Source organism: Erpetoichthys calabaricus, chromosome 5 (assembly GCF_900747795.2).
Source record: "Erpetoichthys calabaricus chromosome 5, fErpCal1.3, whole genome shotgun sequence".
NCBI classification, from domain to species: domain Eukaryota; kingdom Metazoa; phylum Chordata; class Cladistia; order Polypteriformes; family Polypteridae; genus Erpetoichthys; species Erpetoichthys calabaricus.
Window position 1 is genome coordinate 222,440,118 of NC_041398.2, and position 20,896 is coordinate 222,461,013.

The 20,896-nt window shown below is 37.6% G+C and overlaps 1 protein-coding gene across 1 annotated transcript in view; it reads right to left on the reverse strand.

Annotated features, from left to right (window-relative positions):
• The window catches only part of me2 (malic enzyme 2, NAD(+)-dependent, mitochondrial), a 58,167-nt gene that overhangs the window by 13,830 nt on the left and 23,441 nt on the right, over positions 1-20,896 (reverse strand). Inside the window, exons 4-11 of the mRNA XM_028802577.2 lie at positions 18,848-18,997; positions 14,561-14,636; positions 13,658-13,819; positions 12,769-12,872; positions 10,165-10,274; positions 9,944-10,041; positions 6,263-6,376; positions 2,231-2,345 (exon numbers count right to left, since the gene is read on the reverse strand). Coding sequence (XP_028658410.1) covers positions 2,231-2,345; positions 6,263-6,376; positions 9,944-10,041; positions 10,165-10,274; positions 12,769-12,872; positions 13,658-13,819; positions 14,561-14,636; positions 18,848-18,997 — 929 coding nt within the window. The remainder of the gene's footprint in view (positions 1-2,230; positions 2,346-6,262; positions 6,377-9,943; positions 10,042-10,164; positions 10,275-12,768; positions 12,873-13,657; positions 13,820-14,560; positions 14,637-18,847; positions 18,998-20,896) is intronic.

Here is a 20,896-nt window from a genome sequence, read left to right on the forward strand (position 1 = left end):
ACCTGTGGAGAATATGACAAAGACTCATTAGGATAGAAGAACAAATAACAACAACTGCAGTTTTGTAATTCCAACAAAATTGTCAAACCACTTTTAGGACCCAAGTTAGACTAATTGGTGATGAAAAATGTTTAGTTTAAACTTTGACACTGCTATACAAACTGTACTCTAATGTTGTCTATTGCTTTTTAGTACAAAAATTGTAGCTCTTGTATGGAAGATACCTAAACCTTTTCAACTGACAGATTTCATGTCGGCCTAAAGCCTGGAAGTCTAATCCTGTTGAAAATAAATGGAGTGTACTCTGGAAAAAGTTGAAAGGCAACGCAGAGTGTTTCTACATAGTTAGAAAATGAAGCAGGACCTTTAAATAAATGACTCTAGGTACAGCTTCAAGCAGCTTTTGATTACCATGGCACTATCACCTTGACTTGATGATATTGATTTATCTACATTGTGTGTTTTGAGAAACATTAAAAATTTTAGACACTCTGCTAGGGGAAAGAAAGCCAGTGTGTGCTCTAATTTGGGTGTGGGGTAAATGGCTGCATTTTATTAGTTTTTCTGAGTTTATGAGTTTTTCTTTTATTAAAGAGCTCTTTCAGTTCAGTTGCCACATGGATCGATCCAAAAATGTATTGTTTATTTGGTTTTATGACACATCTATAAAGAGTTCAGGTAAGTTACAAAAACAGACATTTTGAGAGGAGCCACAGGACACTTGGAAAATGAACTCCCTGTCTCTGGCAAGGAATTTCTCTTTTCATTTTCAAATAAGGACATAAAATCTCTAACTAAGGAACTAAACCAACAAGGAACTGTCATCTGGGACTCCCAGGTTGTATAATTATTTTTATTTTTTAAATTTGCTGGTATAGGCTTTAATATAAATAAATATAATTTTACAATGAATGCTTAAATAAGTGTGTCTCTCCAACTGCTACTAGCGAGCCAAGAATGTAAAGACTGATCATTTCTTGTCTAGCTGTGGACCCTTAAGCACTCAAGGGAGCGCATTGAGAAGCCCTCTATTCGTGGTAAACTGTGTTGAAAAAAAAAAGAGAGGAAAGTAACAGTTAAAACAAACCCAGTCAGTGAGCACCCTGCTGATAGAGGTCCATAGGGTTGAATATGCAGGGTACAATACAGACAGTGAGAAAGGTAAGAGATTACAGGTAAGAGCTGTATAGCTAGCTAGTTTTGACATTTCTTTCTAGCCCCCGTTAAGAAAACAACCTAAGATGTTAGTTGGCACCTTTTTCATGAGGTGTAGGTCACAGGTAATCTATCAACACGATAAAACAGAGCTTATGACAAGTGGTGTTGAAATGTATACAAATTATATAAGTTACATGATCTTATAGTTAAAGGAAATGACAAACAGAACCTAAACAGTTAAAAAAAAATCTCCTTTCAGAATTCAGAAAATTATCATCTTGAGTATAAAAAACTGATGAGTCGCAACATAATTAACATTTACATACAAAGACAACTTGTATTAGTCATAAGGATAAAAAATGGAAATAAGTGTAACATTTCAGTAGGGTAGTTTAAATTTTTTAAATAAAACACCAGAACGCTTTCCCCCGCTGCTCATCTTAATTTTAATTCTCAGCATTTTCAATTACAGTGGCATAGATGACTCATGCTTTCTCTCCCTGCCCCTCTTCCTCAATCCGCGAATCTCCAACCCCCCAAAGGGTGTGAAATGATCAAATATGGGTAGTTCCCCTATGTGATGGGTGCACTCCACATACAGAAGGGTGGCTAGGGTCTTACGGTACATATGTCTAATCAAAATATTGTAAGTTGTACAGGGCTAAATTTTACTTTTTTAAGGATGAACAGATGACAAAAGGCAATGAGAGCAACCAGAAGCAATCACCAACAGAGTAATACATCTCTCAGGTGAGTGTGTTCCCCTGAATTCTGCTGAAATATCTTTATAATTCCTCACACAGAGTTTAAATGGAGTGAGCCTGGTACAGAAGAGGATTGAAAAAATATCCTAGCTGATAAAGGTCTGATTGGTGAATTGAGCTCACACAGAGTTTTCCAGTTGCTTTTCATATTCCATGCAGAACAGCAGGACACTAGTTTGTGTTTTGGTTGCATAGCAGGTACAACAAGAAAAAAAATTAACACATCATTTTTAAGTTAAATAAGATGTTTGGCAAAAAAAGAAAAAAAAGAAGCAGTTCCTGCACTTTCTCGTAGTCATAAATCTTACCAATAATGGCAGTAGGCCTCAGCATTTTCACTGCATCTAGAAAGGTCTTTGCATTCTGACCTGGACTTTCATGGGCAAAAGCTTCTTGGTTAACATCAATACCTTCACTTCTACCCTAGAGGAAGCAAAAATAAAGTAATTTTTTTAACAAGTAGGATGTAATACTAATATAAGCTGATACCTTAAAAACATACAGTCTGTACTGATAGGTGAAGCAAAAGTTAAGAAAGATAGAGTCAAGCACGTAACCACTTTCCTACCAGATTTTCCAGTTCACTGTTGTTGACAGCCAGCATTAGGCTGCCTATGTTTCTGGTTATAGACACAAAGGGTAGTTTTTTAAGAAATAAAAAATAAACCAAAATAGTGTATGTTTTAAGTGTCCGACTAAAAAGAAAACAATGATATGGGAATGTTTAAAAAAGGTATAGGAAAAAGCTGAAAACAATATAATTTATGACAAGCATCTTGGCATTCCCGTTTCAACATGTTTTCAAGGAAAACATTCTGCATGGTGCTAGTTGCTGCTCTTACTTCCCATTCCTCTGTACTAGATAAGTAGGTTAAGAAAATACTGATAGTTTCCATCTGTTATGTAGACAAATGGGGACGCAAGATGACATCATGCTCTGTAAAACAGAGTGCTGTATCAGCCCATATCCTAGTAGCACTTCCTCACATACTGTTTCTTGCACTTGGGGAAATAAGTAGGAAAAGGAAGGTGCTTTATTACTGCCATTTAAAATAAAATATTACTTTTGTATTTGGTTTTATACAGAAATCTCAAATGACTACACATCTGCAGTGATGTGTATCACACTAAGTGAAACACTTAATGACACATTTATGAAATTGTTGTGAAAGGCAGGAACCAAAACATTATTTGGCCATTCACCAAACCTAATGGACAGCAAATATTTAACATACATATTTTTGTTAAGCTGTAGCAATAATTTGTCTTCCCAACAATGGCAGGTGACTCCATCTGACTTAAATACTCTTTCACTTACATTTAAAAAGTAATCAAATGTGTCAATGTAGTATTTCTAAGTCACTGTAGATATTTTAAGCCTCTCTCTTTGTGTCATTCTGCTCTACTAGTAAAGCAACATAAATACTTCACACATTATCCTTATGGGAAGAGTATACTGCAACTGCACTCTTCTACTTATCGTTATTTTCTGTTCTACAACTTCACTTATATAACTGCGAGCTTGCTATTTTCAAAATTACACACTCCTTTGACCATCCCCATCTTAAAGACGTTGTTCGACCATTCTAAATTAGCCGTTTATTATTAAAATGGATGGATGGTCAAGCAGGGGTGTGCATGTGAGTGTGCCTTATGATGAACTAGTAGTTTGTCTATCGTTACTTTTTGATTTGCTTGCAGTGCTGCCAGGATAGGCTTCAGGTCCTGTAGAGGGTTCACAAAATGGATAGATGTAAGAATTGGACCATATAAACAGCATTATAGTCAAATCATTCCTTACATTTTTCAAGGAATAAAACACACTGTTGGTGCTTCGTTAGTTATCTTTTTTATTTATCATTTATAACACATTATCAATATTTCCTTTACTATTAATTGTACGCAGCTGTCAAGTGTATTGTTTAATTTGTTGTGCTATATAGTGTATTTATGTATTTTTATATAACCCCCTTCATACAAGTGCACATTTTTTTTCTGAAAAAGTGAGTCTGCTGCATAAGGAGGCTATGACCAGAAAGTAGAGACATTTACTTGTATACAGATAGTCAGAAGGTTTCTGTACACTTAAGTAGGTTATTCTTCCATTCTGGCTAATAATACAATTAAACAAGAAGAGTCACCCATATGACTAAGCCAATTGCACAGAATGTCATTATGTTAAAGCAGTACCTTATGTTTACCTCCATACTCATATTCTAATAAGGGCTTTCTAGTTTGGGTGCTACTTATGAATTTACATCTTGGACGGTGTGTTTTATAGGTCTAATGTTGGCAGTAAAGTCAACTACAGACATTTTCTTAACAGGTCTTATCATGTTTTTCTCATCACTTATAGTTCTTTTATATGAACACCTGGTCACTGCAGAGTGCCAAATGCACCAAAATGGTATTTATTTATTTTATTCAAAATTGTTTGCTCTGCAAAAGTGCTTTAGTGCTATGTTCACAATACTTGTGCTTAACTGACATGGGTATGAAAGTGGTATTCTGATATGTTAAAGCATATACATTGTGGTGGACGGCCGGGACGCCCCTTCAACACTGGATCCGGGGGAGCAACCATGGGATGGATGCTATGTCCCCCGGAACACTTGGTGGCAGCCCCCCTGTGTTGCATCTGGGCCAGTAACATGCAACACCGGAGCTCAACCTGGTTGGGCTCCATGGCCACCGCCAGGGGGAGCAGCAAGGCTTCCTGAGCCTGTATGGGTGGCAACACAGCCACATCCGGAAGTGCAGTCTAATTGAGGTTAATTACCACCTGAAGCACTTCTGTGTGGAGTATAAAGGGAGCCGGCAGCCACTACTCAGGGCGCCAGAGTCGGGAGGAAGAGGACGAAGGTGCCCTGGGAGGAGTGGAGGAAGAGAAGGGTGTGATCTACTTTTGTGTGTTTTTGGAACTGTGTTAGGGCCAGTGGGACACAGGGAAGACGTGTCCCATGGCTGAAGAAAATATAAAACTTTTTGGCTATTTTGCCCATGCCTCTGGTGTCAGTCTGTGTCGGGTCGGCTCCAATATAGCGCCTTATCACAACATGTACAATAATATAAAACTCAATGTTTGCATTCTTTAGATTTCCATCATTTCACTTTTCACCTCAAACCTGAAACTACTTGAATATACAGAAACATCATTTCCGGTTTTACTATATGCGAACACATGACTGCACTGGTGTAAAAAACAGTAGTTTGGTTCACTATGGGCCTTAGGGTGCTGCCCCAAATAGTTTTATATACAAAAATAAGAATCACAAAGTTACTTTCAAGTGAGTAATTATTTTTTCATCAAAAAATCACAAAGTGATTATTTTTAACTATGTCTAATGATGTGTTTGTTAGATTGTTTCAAAAACAGAATCCAAATTTATGTATTACTGATACAGTAAGAAGTTATACTAGGTTATCTGTCTGTGCTGCATGGGCATCTCCTAAAGCCCCCTGTGGGGATAGTTTTCACGTCTCCTACTGAAGAAAAAACATTAGGTGAGCGGAGTGTAGACCACACTTGTCTAATCGAGTGGGTGTAGCTACATAAAATGATCATGTGACATAAAAATCTCAATATCCATTTGAGAAGGGAATGCTTGGTGAAATGTTTAATGTTCAATAATTGGAGCCAAATGATGTTCACATAAAGCAGCAACAGGGTGACCATGGAGCAATGGCAGTTAAATGTATGGATGTTCTGTCCATATGACAACCAATCTGTTATTGAAATGAATCTATAGCAGAGTTACAGAGAGGACTTCAATTCCCAGTAGTCAGGTGGACTGCACAGGGTTTGACAGGAGGTGGTCATCCTCCTTGTTCAGCTGGAAGAAAGGATTAGAGCAAAGCTGAGATTTCTTTCACATATAAAAATGAAGTATGGAAAAAAGTGCAAGGTGGCTCAGACTTTGTACACAGAGTGTATCAATTAATGATTACTTAAGATATACAAACCTTAACTGCTGAAATACTCCATTAATGATTTATTGTATATTTCTTAGTACCAGTGCAAGATCTCATTATAAAGCCAACCCAGAGCAGTAATGGGACCCAAAAATTATTATTATTGAATACTTTTTATTATGCTTCAGAATTATGGAATTCTTCTTCTTCTAATTCTTCAGAATTATGGAATATAAATGAAAAATCATTGGATACACACCATTATATTGGGATGACTGACTACTCCACCCCTCAAAATGGAAACCATGCCGCAGTGCTGATTAAATAATAGAAACTGTTAAGAATGATAGTGGCATCAATTCTGAAAATGAGCATCTGTTAATTTAATTTTATACATGTCAAAGCTCACTGATAATTGGCCTTCTTACCTCAACCAATAAACCAAATTTGTCAAACATCCAGATTTTCTTCCTTGCCTCCATCTGAGAAATTCCATTCTCCATCATGGACATAACAATGAGGTTTGCTATTCCAAGGGCCGCCTTTTTATAATGAAAATAAGCAAAACACAGTAAAAGATTTTCTGCAGAATTAAAAAAACTGTAAAGTTGACTCACTGATTAAAATAATATTGTAATTAAAATGACACCAAAATTATTTTTACCTGAGAGTTATACATTTAAGAAATGTGACTCTCATTGGTCTTATTTTAAAACATTTAACAACTCACCTGACTTTCAGTGAGAAATTACCTTCATGCAGTGACTTGATACACAGCCTTGACCCTTCTCATCTCAGATTATTTTAAAACTGTTTTGAAAGCCACTCTATGAAGAGTGACCATATAACTTTAGCCACAGCAAGTTTGCAAATTTTCATTAGTACACCTTATTTATGTTGTACTGTAATGTCAAATTTGTTTCAGGAAAAAGAAGGATTACAATCCAGCATACCACTGAGAAAGCTACTTCTTTCGCAGACTCAGGTGATTCTGCACTTATGGGGGTGCACTGATAAAGGGGATGAGACAGAATATAGCAGTCAGGTGGAAAAGTTTGTTTCTTGGTGAAAACTGAATTGTCTATATCTTAACATCATCAAACCCAAAGAACTGGTTATTGACTGTGTCAGGTCACTATTCAAGGAGTGGATGTAGAGGTGGCAAGTACTCTGACAAGTACTAGGGAGTCCACATTAACTCTTTCAGGGCTAATTTTTTTTTTTTTTTTCGTTTTGGTCCAAAGCTGAATATTTTTACAAAAAAAACTCAGTTTTCTGAAAAGCACACAAAGTAAAGGTTTTTTATGTTCCATGAGCCTCTACACCAAGTGAATTTAAATACATATTACACAGCATACAAGGGGCAGTCAAAAAGTTCCCAGAATTGTGATATAGCGGGAGAGTGAGAGAGATCAGATCACACACACATTGTTGTGGAGGGGAGGACATAACGTCTGTAGAGCAGTTACAACAGGTCTGGATCAGTTTCGGTGTTTAGTATTGGTTTAATTACCGTTTGAGTTACACGTGTGCATAGTCATTCGGCGCAATGTCACAGTTTGAATAATGTGCCAACATCAAGTTCATCTGCAGGTTGGGGAAATTCGCATCAGATACACTAGCAGCACTTTTTGACTTTTTTTTTTTTTTTTACTGCCTCAAGTAGTCCTGCAAGGTTTGGTAATGTTAGAAGCAGCCAATGTCGTGCATTGCTGCATTACACTGGCGGCGCTGTTTCAGGCATCTGTTGCTGCATAATGTGACCACTATGGGAGCTGGCAGCCGGGTGAAGGCCGACAGTGGCGGCCGCTTTTTATCTGCTGTCTTTACTCAGCTGGCGGCAGCCATCTTTGATCGGCCATCTTTACACAACTGGTTGGCGGCAGTCTTCAAGCAGCTATCTTCAAACAGCTAAATCGGATTAATGTCGACATTTGCCTCAACCCTATGTGTGGACATAAGCCGACACCCACCCCAAGAGAGTTAATGACAGGTTGTACTGGTCTCAGAACAAGGAGGAACAACATAAAAAGCATTCTCCTTTTCCTTAGGAGACTGCATTCTTTTAATGAGGGAAGTGACATCTTTCACATCTTCTATAACTCAGTAATAGCCAAAGCAATTTTCAACACTGTGGTGTTCTGGGCTGGTTAACATCACCTCAAGAGAGGCTCTCCGATTCAACAAGCTAATTAAAAGGGCAGGCTCAGTTATGGGGGGCACTCTGAACCCACTGGAGGTAGCAGCGAAGGAGAGAATTAAAAAACTGAGTGCCATTATGAACAATGCTGCACATCCTCTGTTTGACGCACTAACGTTGAGGACTTTCAGCCAACTAATTATTTAGCAGAAGTGTGTCAAGAAACACGACTGGGGCTCCTTAATACCAACAACAATATGTCTGCGTAATGCCTCACTGTGACTGTGACAGCCAAGTCAGAACATTTCTTTGTTTTGAATATTCTTGCTTTATAGTCACTCCAGTGTCTTTTCAGACCAAATTGTGCATGTACATTTATTTATGTATTACTTATCTATTTATGTATCTATTTATTTAGGTAAAGAGCTTCCATAAAAAACAAATTTCCCCCGGGGACAAAAAAACTTCTATCTATATTTCTGTCTACCAAACATGCTCAAAACAGTTCAACGAAACTGTATAAAATGAAAGCATAGTGAACTTAAAATACTTTCTTGGACCATAAGAAAATAATTTGTAAAAGAGATTTCAGGTACCATGGATATCAAAATAGTTGGGGCAGGTGGAAAGGGGAGTCCTTGTTAAAGGAAAAATATTTATTATTTGTCAACTCACTTGTCTATTACTAAAATGCACTTATAAAATATGGAAGTCATAACCATTTGATACTATTTACTTTCTCATTAAAAGATTTAGCCATAACACAGCGGCGTTACAGTTAGCATTGTTACTTTATAATTTAAGCATTTCTTTCCTTAAATGGCACCCAAAAAGAAATGAAATGTGAAATGAGTGAGCCAATAGAAAATCAACTACGTCAGGGCCTCAAACTCCAACCTATTTCACTCCAACGAGCTGCTTAATGAGGTGCCCAAATCTTGTTGTTAATTAAACCCGTTCTTTAATTCCATGGCTTGTTGCTGCTCTTGTGGTGCAACAGCAGACATTTCCGAAATTGTTGATTTTCTCTTTTCTAACAGCACTGTTCAAATGTTTTGGTGACCTGAGCAGATCAACATTCCTGAGACCTTCTTTCTTTATTTTCAGATATTGTATGATGGACACCAGTTGTTTTGGTTCATTTTGTATCTCATTATTGTTTGGCTGCTAATTAAGGAAAAAGAAACAATTAAGGGGTCTGAGTCTTCAAGAACAAGTCAATTAAAAATTGTTTAAAAGAAGTTAATTAGCAGAAAAAACAGGTCACTTATTAAGAAAAGAGTTAGAAGGAAAACCTGCAGCCACTGCGGCCCTCCAGGACCACAGTTGGTGACCCCAGCTTAGGCAACAGGAACCTTTCCTGACAGCTTCTTTACATGTATATCACCACTAACTGAATTCCGTTTTTGCCCTTCCTAGACAGCCAAATTGTGCAAATTGGCATCATATGGTAGTAAATAAACAACTTAACGGCGTCACTTGCCCTAATGAAATTCCAAGCATTCTGTTCTTCCACACTCTTTAACACTCCCATTATAGTATTTAGAACTTGTATCCTCAACATTGACAATCTGTCCCTTTTATGGTTTTATGTGCTTAACAGTAAGATAATTTTGTTTATCTGGGATTTTAACGGAAAAGACATTAGGTTTTCTGCCTGGAATTAACCACCACCCACTCTTGACTGATTAAGAATTATTTATATTAAATGAATAGCTATGCACATTTCCATATATTTTTCCAAGTCATGTTGCAGCTAGGTTACCCAGACTTTTAATAATAGTAGTTCTGTCATTATCAACTGTTTTGATATTCGAGAAATTTACCCAGATTATTTTGAAAATTTTTTTCTAAACTACAAAATTAAACTGAAATAAAAAGGGATGCACTCTGCATTACAGAGTGCATCTAACAACATTTTTCCTTCCCTGATCAAACTGGCTTTGCATTTTTCCAAAAAAGGCCTCACCTCCCCTGCACCGAGGAAGAGAACCCTGTGTTCGGTAATAGGTTTTCCAACTGCTTTTTGTGCTGCCAGCAGTCCTGCCAAAGCCACAGAAGCCGTTCCTATGCATAAAGCACAAGTGGGAGAACTATCAGTAAAATGCAGATAATTTTCTCCAGGAGGAGACAGGTTGTACCAAAATGGTAGTTTTATTCCAAAAAAGGTCAAAATTCCCATCTACGTACCCTGAATATCATCATTGAAAGTACAGTATTTTTCCCTGTACTTTCTCAGGAAACGAAATGCATTATGATTTCCAAAGTCTTCAAACTGAATCAGGGTGTTCTGACCATACCTGTGGATTAAGAGACACATTACAGCACAAGATATTTGGAGATGTACAGCTAATCTGACCAGACAGGAACTTTTCCTTTTTTTGGATTCATGGATTTGAGTGCTTACAGCTGCCAAACAGCTTTTATATCTTATATTTACTAAATGTGGCTAAAGCAGATAAAAGCAGTTTAAATAGGGGTGAGTCAAAATATCAAAAGAAAGGAGTTAACAAACCTACTGGCCTCATAGCTTTTAAAAATAGGTTTGGAATTTGTCTCTGTTAGAAGGGGTGGCTAATGTGTTTACCAACCGCAAACAATACCAACACACTTTCTTTTAACCACCAGGACCTACTCTGCACTCTTTCTGGCTTCAAATCCGGTTGTCCATTGAATCCTTGTCCAGCACTCTTCCTGACCCCGAATGTATCAGCTTATGGCCAAGAAGTTGCTTTTAAAAATCAAAATTTAAGAACCTCTGGGGTCACTACTAGTTCTATCTAAATCACTTCTGGACCATGGGCTAATTTGTCTTCAGTGAAGGAACCACAGGTCACAATGCCACCTAGTGGTGCTTGCTGTCCCTGCAACCCTACTGGGGCTGATCTATACTATGCAGCTAGGCACCATTCATAACAAAAGAGCTTTCTGGTGCCCCTAGATGAGTTGCACCACAAACACTGGCACTGCTTCAAAGGATCTGACAGAGAGACCCGTGTCAAGACTGAAACTGACCTCTGTCTTTACTCTTGACGACCTATGCTAAAACCATCACACTGGGCAGATTAAACTGGAATGTCCAGGTTTCTTGTGCTGCCCTGGCAAGTATCTGCATGCTAATACCAAGAACCAGAGTTCCAGGAGAATTCTTTTCATCTTTTCTAAAAGAGAGACACGGTCATCAGTCAGCTTTACTTTAAATAGCAATCAGATGCCAGAGTAGCTCATGTATTTCAAAAACAAGTTCCCTGACTACTCATGACAGCATGGAATGGTACAGATTTTACAAGAATCAAGGAGACACAGACTCCAGGAATTTTTATTTCATCAGTAATACTAGGCTTTATGTTAACAATGAAACAAAAAAGTTTATGGAAAGTTTATTAGGGTCTAATAGATACAATCATGTGAAAAAGAAAGTACACCCTCTTTCAATGTTACATAGCAGGACATAATAAAAAATCATCTGGTCCTTAGGTCTTACAATTAGGCAAATACAACCTCAGATGAACAACAATACATGACATGTTATATTGTGTCATTATTTATTTTTACAAAAACTAAGCCAAAAATGCAGAAGCAGTGTGTGAAAAATTAAGTACACCCTTACTGTTTATAAGTAAGTAGCAACAAATGCAGTTGGTTAATTGATCATCAGCAACTGTGACCACCTCTGTAAAAGCAGATGTTTTGGCAGTTTGCTGGTTTGGAGCATTCAGGTGTTTTTTTTAACACAATCCCAAGGAGGAAAGACATCAGCAATGATCTCAGAGAAGCAATTGTTGCTGTCCATCAATCAGGGAAGGGTCATAAGGACATTTCCAAACAAGATTCTACAGGCCTCGGTTAGCATGTTAAATGTTAACGTTCAAGGCAGTACAATTAGAAAAAGACTGAACAAGTATGGCTTGTTTGGAAGGGCTGCCAGGAAAAAGGCTCTTCTCTCTAAAAAGAACATGGCAACATGGCTTAGGTTTGCAAAGTTGCACCTGAACAAACCACAAAACCTCTGGAACAATGTCCTCTGGCCAGAAGAGACCAAAGTGCAGATGTCTGGATGCACAGCTCCACGTTTGGTGAAAACCAAACACAGCATATCAGCACAAACACCTCATACCAACTGTCAAGCACTGTGGTAGAGGGGTGATGACTTGCCCATTGAGTTAACCATGAATTCCTCTGTATACTAAAGTATTCTAGGGTCAAATGTGAGGCCATCTGTCTGACAGCTAAAGCTTGGGTCATGCAACAGGACAATGATCCCAAGCACACCAGCAAATCTCCAACAGAATGGCTGAAAAAGAAAAGAGTAAAGATGCTGCAATGGCCCAGTCAAGGTCCATACCTCAACCCGACTGAAACGCTGTGGCAGGACTGGTGTATAAACGAATGCCCACAAACCTCAATGAACTGAAGCAACATTGTAAAGAAGAGTTGGCCAAGATTCCTCCACAACAATGTGAAAGACTGATAAAGTCAAACACAAAACGATTACTTCAAGTTATTGCTACTAGGTGGCTCAACAAGCTATGGAATCATGGGATGTGTTTAGTTTTTCACACATGGCTTCTCCATTTTGGCTTCATTTTTGTTAATTAAATAATGACACAGTGCAATCTGTTGTGTGCTGTTTCACACTTGAGGTTAGATTTAAATAATTTCAGAAAGTTGTAAGGAGCAGATGTTTTTATTATGTCCTGATAAGTAAAACCATAGAACTGTAAGAGAGTTTACTTTATTTTTCACATGACTGTATAGTACAGGAATTACTGGAATAAAGGGAAGTATTCTTACTTGTTTGTTACAGCTTCCATGAATTCATCAATGAGATCATCATACATTTGGGAGCGATCACGTTTCTGATAAAGACCCATATAGAAAGGATCCTTTAGCAGTGTCTTAAAAAGAGGGAAAAAAGATAAATCTGCAATTAAAAAAATGATAGAAAAAGATCTCACACATTTAGCCATTATTGAAAATTTACAATCGAGTCAAATAGCCTTTTTGGACAAGCAAAAAAAAAAAAAGTTTAACCAAATGTTAAGGATACCAGTGTTCTTGTCCCAGGTGCTACCTGCGTGGACTTTGCATGTTCTCCCTTTGTTCATGTGGGTCTCCTACGGGAGCTCCGCTTTCTTCTCACAGTCCAAACACATTCAGGTTTGGCGAGTTGCTGTTGCTAAGTTGGTCCCCATGAATACGTGTGTGTGTGTGTGTGTGTTTGTGTGCGCATTAGTGTTTGCCATGTGATGGACTCGTACCCCGTCCAGATGTTGTTCTCGCCTTGCGCTGGATAATGGCTGGGATAGTTTGCAGCTGCCCCACAACCCGGCTGTGATTACAGAAAATGAACAGGAGGACGGTAAGTTCGGAAAGACTTAAGAGTGACTTCAAAACAAAAATCTTATTTTTTGTTTGTGTAAAATGTACAATGAAATATGCTTTATTTTAATTCACTTAAATCCATATTTAGTCAGGTGTTGGACAAAGCAGACAACCATTAACTGAGTTTCTGGCAAAACATTCAGTTCACATTTAATAAGCTACCAGGAAATCTCTAGGCACCTAAGTATAATTCAGAAGGCATCAAAACTGTCCATTTAGTAAATCTCACTAAGGGCAAACCAGGGAAAAAATTTCAAATAAATACATTAATTAAAAAAAAGAAATAAACTGTACTTACTGGATTGTCTGTTCCAACATCAATGCACACAGGAAGACACGTTTCAGGTCGGATGCCAGCACACGCTGTGTAAAGGCAGAGTTTGCCGACTGGAATGCCCATTCCATAGACCCCCAAATCTCCCAATCCTAAGATTCGCTCTCCATCAGTAACTACCACTGCCTGTAAGAGTGCATATACAGCATTGTCACTCGCTCTTCGTATGAAGTTTTCAAAACTTAAGTGTTATTTGGGACAGAGCTGAAAGCAATCCTGTGTCTCAAACAGAGAAGATGAAAAAATGGCATGTCACGATATTAGCAGTTTACTTTAATTTTAAATAATGGGACTTCTTATTTTATGAATGCTAGAAATAATTAGCATGACAGCTCAATAAAAACTAAAACTGCTTTTGCCACCTTTCAAGAGAAAAAAGGACAGATAAACAACAAAGACATTATCCGTGCTAGAAATCAATACAGAAAGGTTACACTTCCAGTATAGTTTAAGCATTCAGCTTCCTGTAACCGAGATTTATTCAATTTTATTTTGATGCCTTTTATTCCCTTCAAAATAAGTATACTTGGCTGCAAGTCAAAGACACCATTAATGCCCACACAACAGAAGGGTTTCAAGCTCACCTCTCAGTGGGGTGCGCTAAACACAGAACTGAATTAACATTTTCCAAACTGTGAAAGGGCAGCAGTAAGCCCAGGATGAAAATATCAAATATTTCACCTACAAAATGTTGAAAATACTTTTGTGTCTATATGCACTTGCATTACATTCCATACCAATTAGAAGAAGAAAGAAAAATATATTTCCATCAGAGACTGCTGTCAGTGAAAAGCTAAGCATTTCTGAAAAACCATTTTAACATCTCTCAAGCCCATACCAAACCCACCCTTAAATTGTAACATTTACCTTTACGTTAGTTTCTGGCCAGTTATCTAGAATGGACTGAATGTGACCTCTGTCATGAATGGATATGAATACACCCCTGCAAAATGACATAATGACAGAAATTGATTACTTATGTGGCAAACAGGAAATCAATAAATCAATGCTACAAAATTTGATCTAAAATGGCAGTCCTTACACACAAGTTGAGTTACACAAGAATTACTTTCTTGTGGCAACAATGTTGGCACCGTTTAAAATAAACCATTTTAATTTAAATGGCCATTTAAAATATAACAACATGAGCAAACCTTTCAGCTATGAATTGCAATGACCATTCTGTTAAGTTTTTTAGGAGGTGCTAGAGTTCTTTCAGATAACACGTTCATTCTTTCGATACCAGTTAAGTGTTCTGCAACTTATAAATGCAGGTAGACCAATCTTGTGAATATACAGGTTAAAAATAAAAAGGGTTCCTTGAGAGGTGTTGTGGTATTGTAAGAGGAAGTTGAGAGTGGCAGAGAAGTATACAGTATATGAGTTGTACAGGATATGTAGGAGGGAAATGGGATGGTGGTGAGGTCTGCAAGAGGAGTGACAGATGCATTCAACATGGAAGTGGGATTACATCAGGGATCGGCTCCGAGTCCTTTCTTATTTGCAATGGTGATGGACAAGTTGACAGACGAGATTAGGCAGGAGTCCTCATGGACTATGATGTTTACTGATGACATTGTGATCGGTAGCGAGAGTAGGGAGCAGGTTGAAGAGACCCTGGAGAGGTGGAAATCTGCTGTAGAGAGGAGAGGAATGAAGGTCAGGAGGAACAAGACAGAATACATGTGTGTAAATGAGAGGGAGGTCAGTGGAATGGTGTGGATACAGGGAGTAGAGTTGGCAAAGGTGGAGGAGTTTAAATACTTGGGATTTACAGTACAGAGTAATGGGGATTATGAAAGAGAGGTGAAAGAGAGATGGAGAAGAGTGTCAGGAATGATTTGTGACAGACGGGTATCAGCAAGAGTGAAAGGGAAGGTCTACAGGATGGTACTAAGACCAGAGACGGTGGCGCTGACCAGAAAGCAGGAGACAGAGCTGGAGGTGGGAGAGTTAAAGATGCTAAGATTTGCATTGGGTGTGACAAGGATGGACAGGATTAGAAATGAGGACATTAGAAGTGTGGCTCAAATTGGATGGCTGGGAGACAAAAGTCAGAGAGGCGAGATTGCGTTGGTTTGGACATGTGCAGAGGAGAGATGCTGAGTATATTGGGAGAAGGATGCTAAGGATAGAGCTGCAAGGGAAGAGGAAAAGAGGAAGGCCTAAGAGAAGGTTTATGGATGTAGTGAGAGGGGACATGCAGGTGATGGGTGTAACAGAACAAGAAGCAGAGGACAGAAAGATATGGAAGAAGATGATCCGCTGTGGAAACCCTTAACAGGAGCAGCCAAAAGAAGAAGAAGAAGATGTGATACTCATTTACACATTTATGGAAACTGAACAATGCACAGTAAAACATACATTCAAACATGACCAAAAAGGTCCTGTCAAGACTTCATTGTGAGCTTTGCACTTTCTTTACACCAGCTAGGCAACTCCACATTGACCACACTGATAGCAGGAGTAAAGGAACAAGTAATCTAAAGTGCACAAATCAGTTGATGCTTAGAAAAATAATTTTAAAAATTCCTGCTAATTATAACCAACTTTCAATAAAAAAGCTCTATTTGCTAATATTAAATATCAATCAATCAAAGCTCAATATATCTAGCTTTATTCATGAAATAAACCATCACAGGACCATTTAAAAATAACTTTCAGTAACTAATGTTTAGTGCATCTATAATTGAATACTGACTGAATTACAATTAATAAAATCATTAACGTATAATATATATAATAACATATATAATCAAATAAAATGAATGAAGTTCAGGATTACAGAATGTCTGGCTTGGAAGCAATCGGTGCAAGACAGCAAACAACCAAGGACAGGACGCCAGACCATTGCATTGAACACCAGAGCACATTTACAGCAGCCAGTTAATCAAACATGCACATCTTTGGGGATGTGGACAAAAAAGCGAAATGCCCAGAAGAAAATCCACACAGACAAGGGAAGATTGTGTAAACTGCACACAGATAACAACCTGGTGTGGGATTTAAACCCAGGAAGCTGGATCTGTTCAGCAGCAGAACTAACCAAGACATCAATGTGCCATCCAATTAGTAACACTTATTACAGAAAAATGTACCGTAATAAAAATACGGCCAAGATGCTTGAAATAAGAGAAAAAGGCCAAGTCTTTAAATGAGATCTGAAAGAGTCCACCAATGGGAGTTTCATGAGGGAGCCAATTTTAAAAATTAGAAGCCACAAAATCCAAAACAACTGAATAAGCATTCACCACATGTTGTAAAACGTGTCTTTGCAATTTTGTGAAATCCAGTGTCAGAAGATCTTAAGTTGTCTTAATATACAGTGCTGAAATTAACAACTTTATGAATCAGGAGAGTTTTTAAAATAATCCAGCCTCAAATAGGTAACCAGTGGAGAGTGTCCATCCGGGAGGAGGCCCCGGGGAAGACCCAGGACACGCTGGAGGGACTATGTCTCCCGGCTGGCCTGGGAACGCCTCGGGATTCTCCCAGAAGAGCTAGAAGAAGTTGCCGGGGAGAGGGAAGTCTGGGTATCTCTGCTCAAGCTGCTGCCCCCGCGACCCAACTTCGGATAAGCGGAAGAGGATGGATGGATGGAGAGTGTCAGATGAAGGGAGAACAGCTCAGCAGTGTTTTGTTTTAATCTTGTCTTTGTCAGCTGATACTTTGAGCAAAAAGACAATTAAAAAGAGAACTGAAATAATCCAGTCAAACAGTAATGAAGGTAGGATAAGACTTTCTTAATCAGATAAGGAGAGGAATGGTGTGGCTCTGACAACATGCTCTAAGTGATAAAAAGTTGTATTGCCTACTGCAAATACTGTATGTAGTTTACAAGACTCAGTGAACTGTTAAGAATAATTAAAAGACTGCTACCAGAGGATTAAGGCAGGTGACATAATGGATTTAGTGGTTGAAGCTATCAATTAACTGAGTTTCAAATTCATTTGGGGGCAGCACAGTGGCGCAGTGGTAGCGCTTCTGCTTCGCAGTAAGGTGACCCAGGTTCGCTTCCCGAGTTCTCCCTTTGTGGAGTTTGCATGTTCTCCCCGTGTCTGTGTGGGTTTCCTCCGGGTGCACTGGTTTCTTACCACGGTCCAAAGACATGCAGGCTAGGTGCATTGGTGATTCTAAATTGTCCCTAAAGTGTGCTTGGTGTGTGTGTGGGTTGGCGCCCTGCCCGGGAGTTTGTTTCCTGTCCTGTGCTGGCGGAGATTGGCTCCAGCATACCCCCCTGACCCTGTAGTTAGGATATAGTGGGTTGGACGATGACTGACAAATTCCTTTTTAAACAGTATTATCAGATGTAATTGGAATATTGAAATATCACATTTTTATCTGATTTTGAGACACATTATATTAATTAAAAAGTTAATTTTCTTTTACATTAAAAGGGATAACCACAAATTATTTGCTTTTTTTATTACTTTTGAAAAAATTTGGATATTTTGTTATTGCAAAAGTTAAAAATGCAGAACTTCCAAACATGCAATAAGACGGTTGTAAAATTAGATTGCTTACAAAAATTTTGAGTGGTACATGTTGTGTGATGGGAAATAATTACATTGACAACCAGCTGTTAGGATAATGACTGGTGTATTCATTCAAAGAATATCCAGCCCATGTTATAAATCCTGTCGTTTGGAAAGCCAGTTTTAAAAATTGGCTGTATAGTGTACTAAACAGCTACACTGACAGATCCCAGAGCGATTAATTAAATAAAAGCTTGGTCCACACAGGTGTCCTTAATCTCTTCCTTTAAAGAATCTGAATAATCCCTAACAAAAATGGATTCTACCCGTTTTTGTGTTTGTGCAGTCTGACAAAGGAAATCTTCATGTTAACATATTCAGCTTTTCACCAAAATCCTACAGAACTATGTATACTATCAAGATATCAATTTATATGTGCCACTCTAATATAAACGTAAACTGTGTTCAATTTTCTGTCCACAGAGTTACTATATATCTCTTCCAAAAGTAAACAAATTATTTCTAATTAAGTGCAGCTCTTTGTTAAATGAAGGAAAAACTAAGCTATGTACCACCACAGAGGACTTTCAAGGAAAATGATCAATGCTATATTTTACACTGAATTAAAATAAACCATGCAATTGAAAAGTTTTCATTTTTTCTTTGTAGTATCTCTTACTTGGGTCGTCTAAAGATGTGTCCATACTGTGAGCAAGCTAAACCCACAGTAGGTGTGTAGACTATTGGCATCAGTTTCTCAATCTCCTCTTGTAAAACTCGATAGAACAGCTTCTCATTTCTCTCTTGAATCCCCATGACATAGATATACCTAATTAAAAAAAATAAACAATTCTAGAATTAAAAATAAAACCTAAAAAAAATTAACAAAAGAATGCAGCAAAATATTTTTGAAATGCTTACAGTTGAGAGTTATTTTATTTAGCTATATTTTCTTTTTTTCTGTTTAGGCAGTTATTTTACAAATATGATTGACTAGAAATGGCATATAAAAAAAGGCTGAAAGCATTGCTGAATAAGGGCCATATGGTTATTTGTTTTAATTCAGTTCATCTTACAAAATGAAACAGACAATTTCCACAATACATTTTCAAACACTGCATATGTAAGATTTGTGTCACATTCCCTCGGATGCACAGAATGTTCCATGGAACAATTTGGTAAATGTTCAGCATTAACTTGCTGTACATGGACCACTTATATTTTTGAAGGAAAAATAATACATTTCCTTTGGGATATTTGCTTTTGTACAAGCTTAACTGATGGGTCATCAGTCTTTAAGAAAATAGAATATATATGGAATGTTCATAAATGAAAATATTACTGTTATATATATGAAGATCTAGCTGTCCGGTTACCTGGCTTCTCACAGAAGAGAGTGCTAAAATGTACTTTATGTATGTAAAATAAAAAACACATCTGACACTTATAAAAATCCTAATTTCAGCAGAAATACAAATTTAGAATCACTAAGGATTTAGTGATTCTGAGCTAGTAAAAACCATTTACTGTAAAATTAAGTGTAAGATTTAGATAAATACAATTCATTTTGCAGCAATGAAAAATTTGTAGAACAGTAATAATTATCTCAATAATTCAGCAATGATATTAAAATTATTATAGATGGTCTCAAAAGATTTTGGTTACTCCAGCTCTAGCACGGATCTCATCATAAATGGGTTATTTGATCTCTTATTATTTGGTCTAAGCAAAAATTAAATATGACCTTATGTTTGTCATAAAACAAGTGTTTAGAAAAAAGAGGGAATAGGTTTTTCAAACAAGAGTTATTGAGTGGCAAAATCTTTTTCAACAAATTAAAATATTTTAAAATTCTCAATAGTTATTGCAGTCAACATAATCACTTGAAAATGATGTTGTTTTGTTATGCAATAATTTGTAATCCTTTTGAAGAAAAAATATCACATTAATATCATGTTGTGTTTTGAAGATATTAATAATAAAAGGTGCAAAGGTCTTGTGATAATGGCAACTTTTAGATTTCTAACCTGTTTATAGGTAGAAAATCTAAAATGTAAAAGCCCATATATTTAAACTCAAGACTATACTGGAACGAACTACAAAGTTTTTTTTCAGAAATAATTGCATAGGTTTTCACGTGATGCTCAAATAGACTGAGAGAAATATAATTATATTGTTTTATATAGGTAAAATTCGTTGTAATGAGATTCTGTATTTGTCACTATAGTGCTTTCTTTAACTTGCGTCCAGGCGTTTGCAATCATTTCAGTAGCTTCTTTCGCGTTAATTTTAATCTTCTCCTGTCTACAAGTTATGCTGACGAGAATTTTTCTCAGCATTTCCTTGTGATAATACACTTTCAGAGTGCGAATGATGCCCAAACCCAATGGCTGAAGCACTGCTGTGCAATTGGGTGGTAGGAATTCAATGCAAACATTATCTAAATGCGGAAGCATGTTGTGGGCAGCACAGTTATCAATCAGAGGCCGAATCATCCTTTTCTTCTTCTTCATATTGTGAGATTTCTGAACTCTTTTGGGATCCCCCCCCCACCTAACGGGAACGTCATGCTAAAGTGCGTCCCGAAGTGCGATTGCCGCGTCTGTGGAAGATTGTTTGTCTGTTGCTGGGGCAGGACAACAGCAGGCTCACAGTGGTGCAGTGAGGCGCCACAGAAGCGAACCTAAAAGATTGTGGTCGCGCTGTAAGTCCCCATCTTGCACCCCAA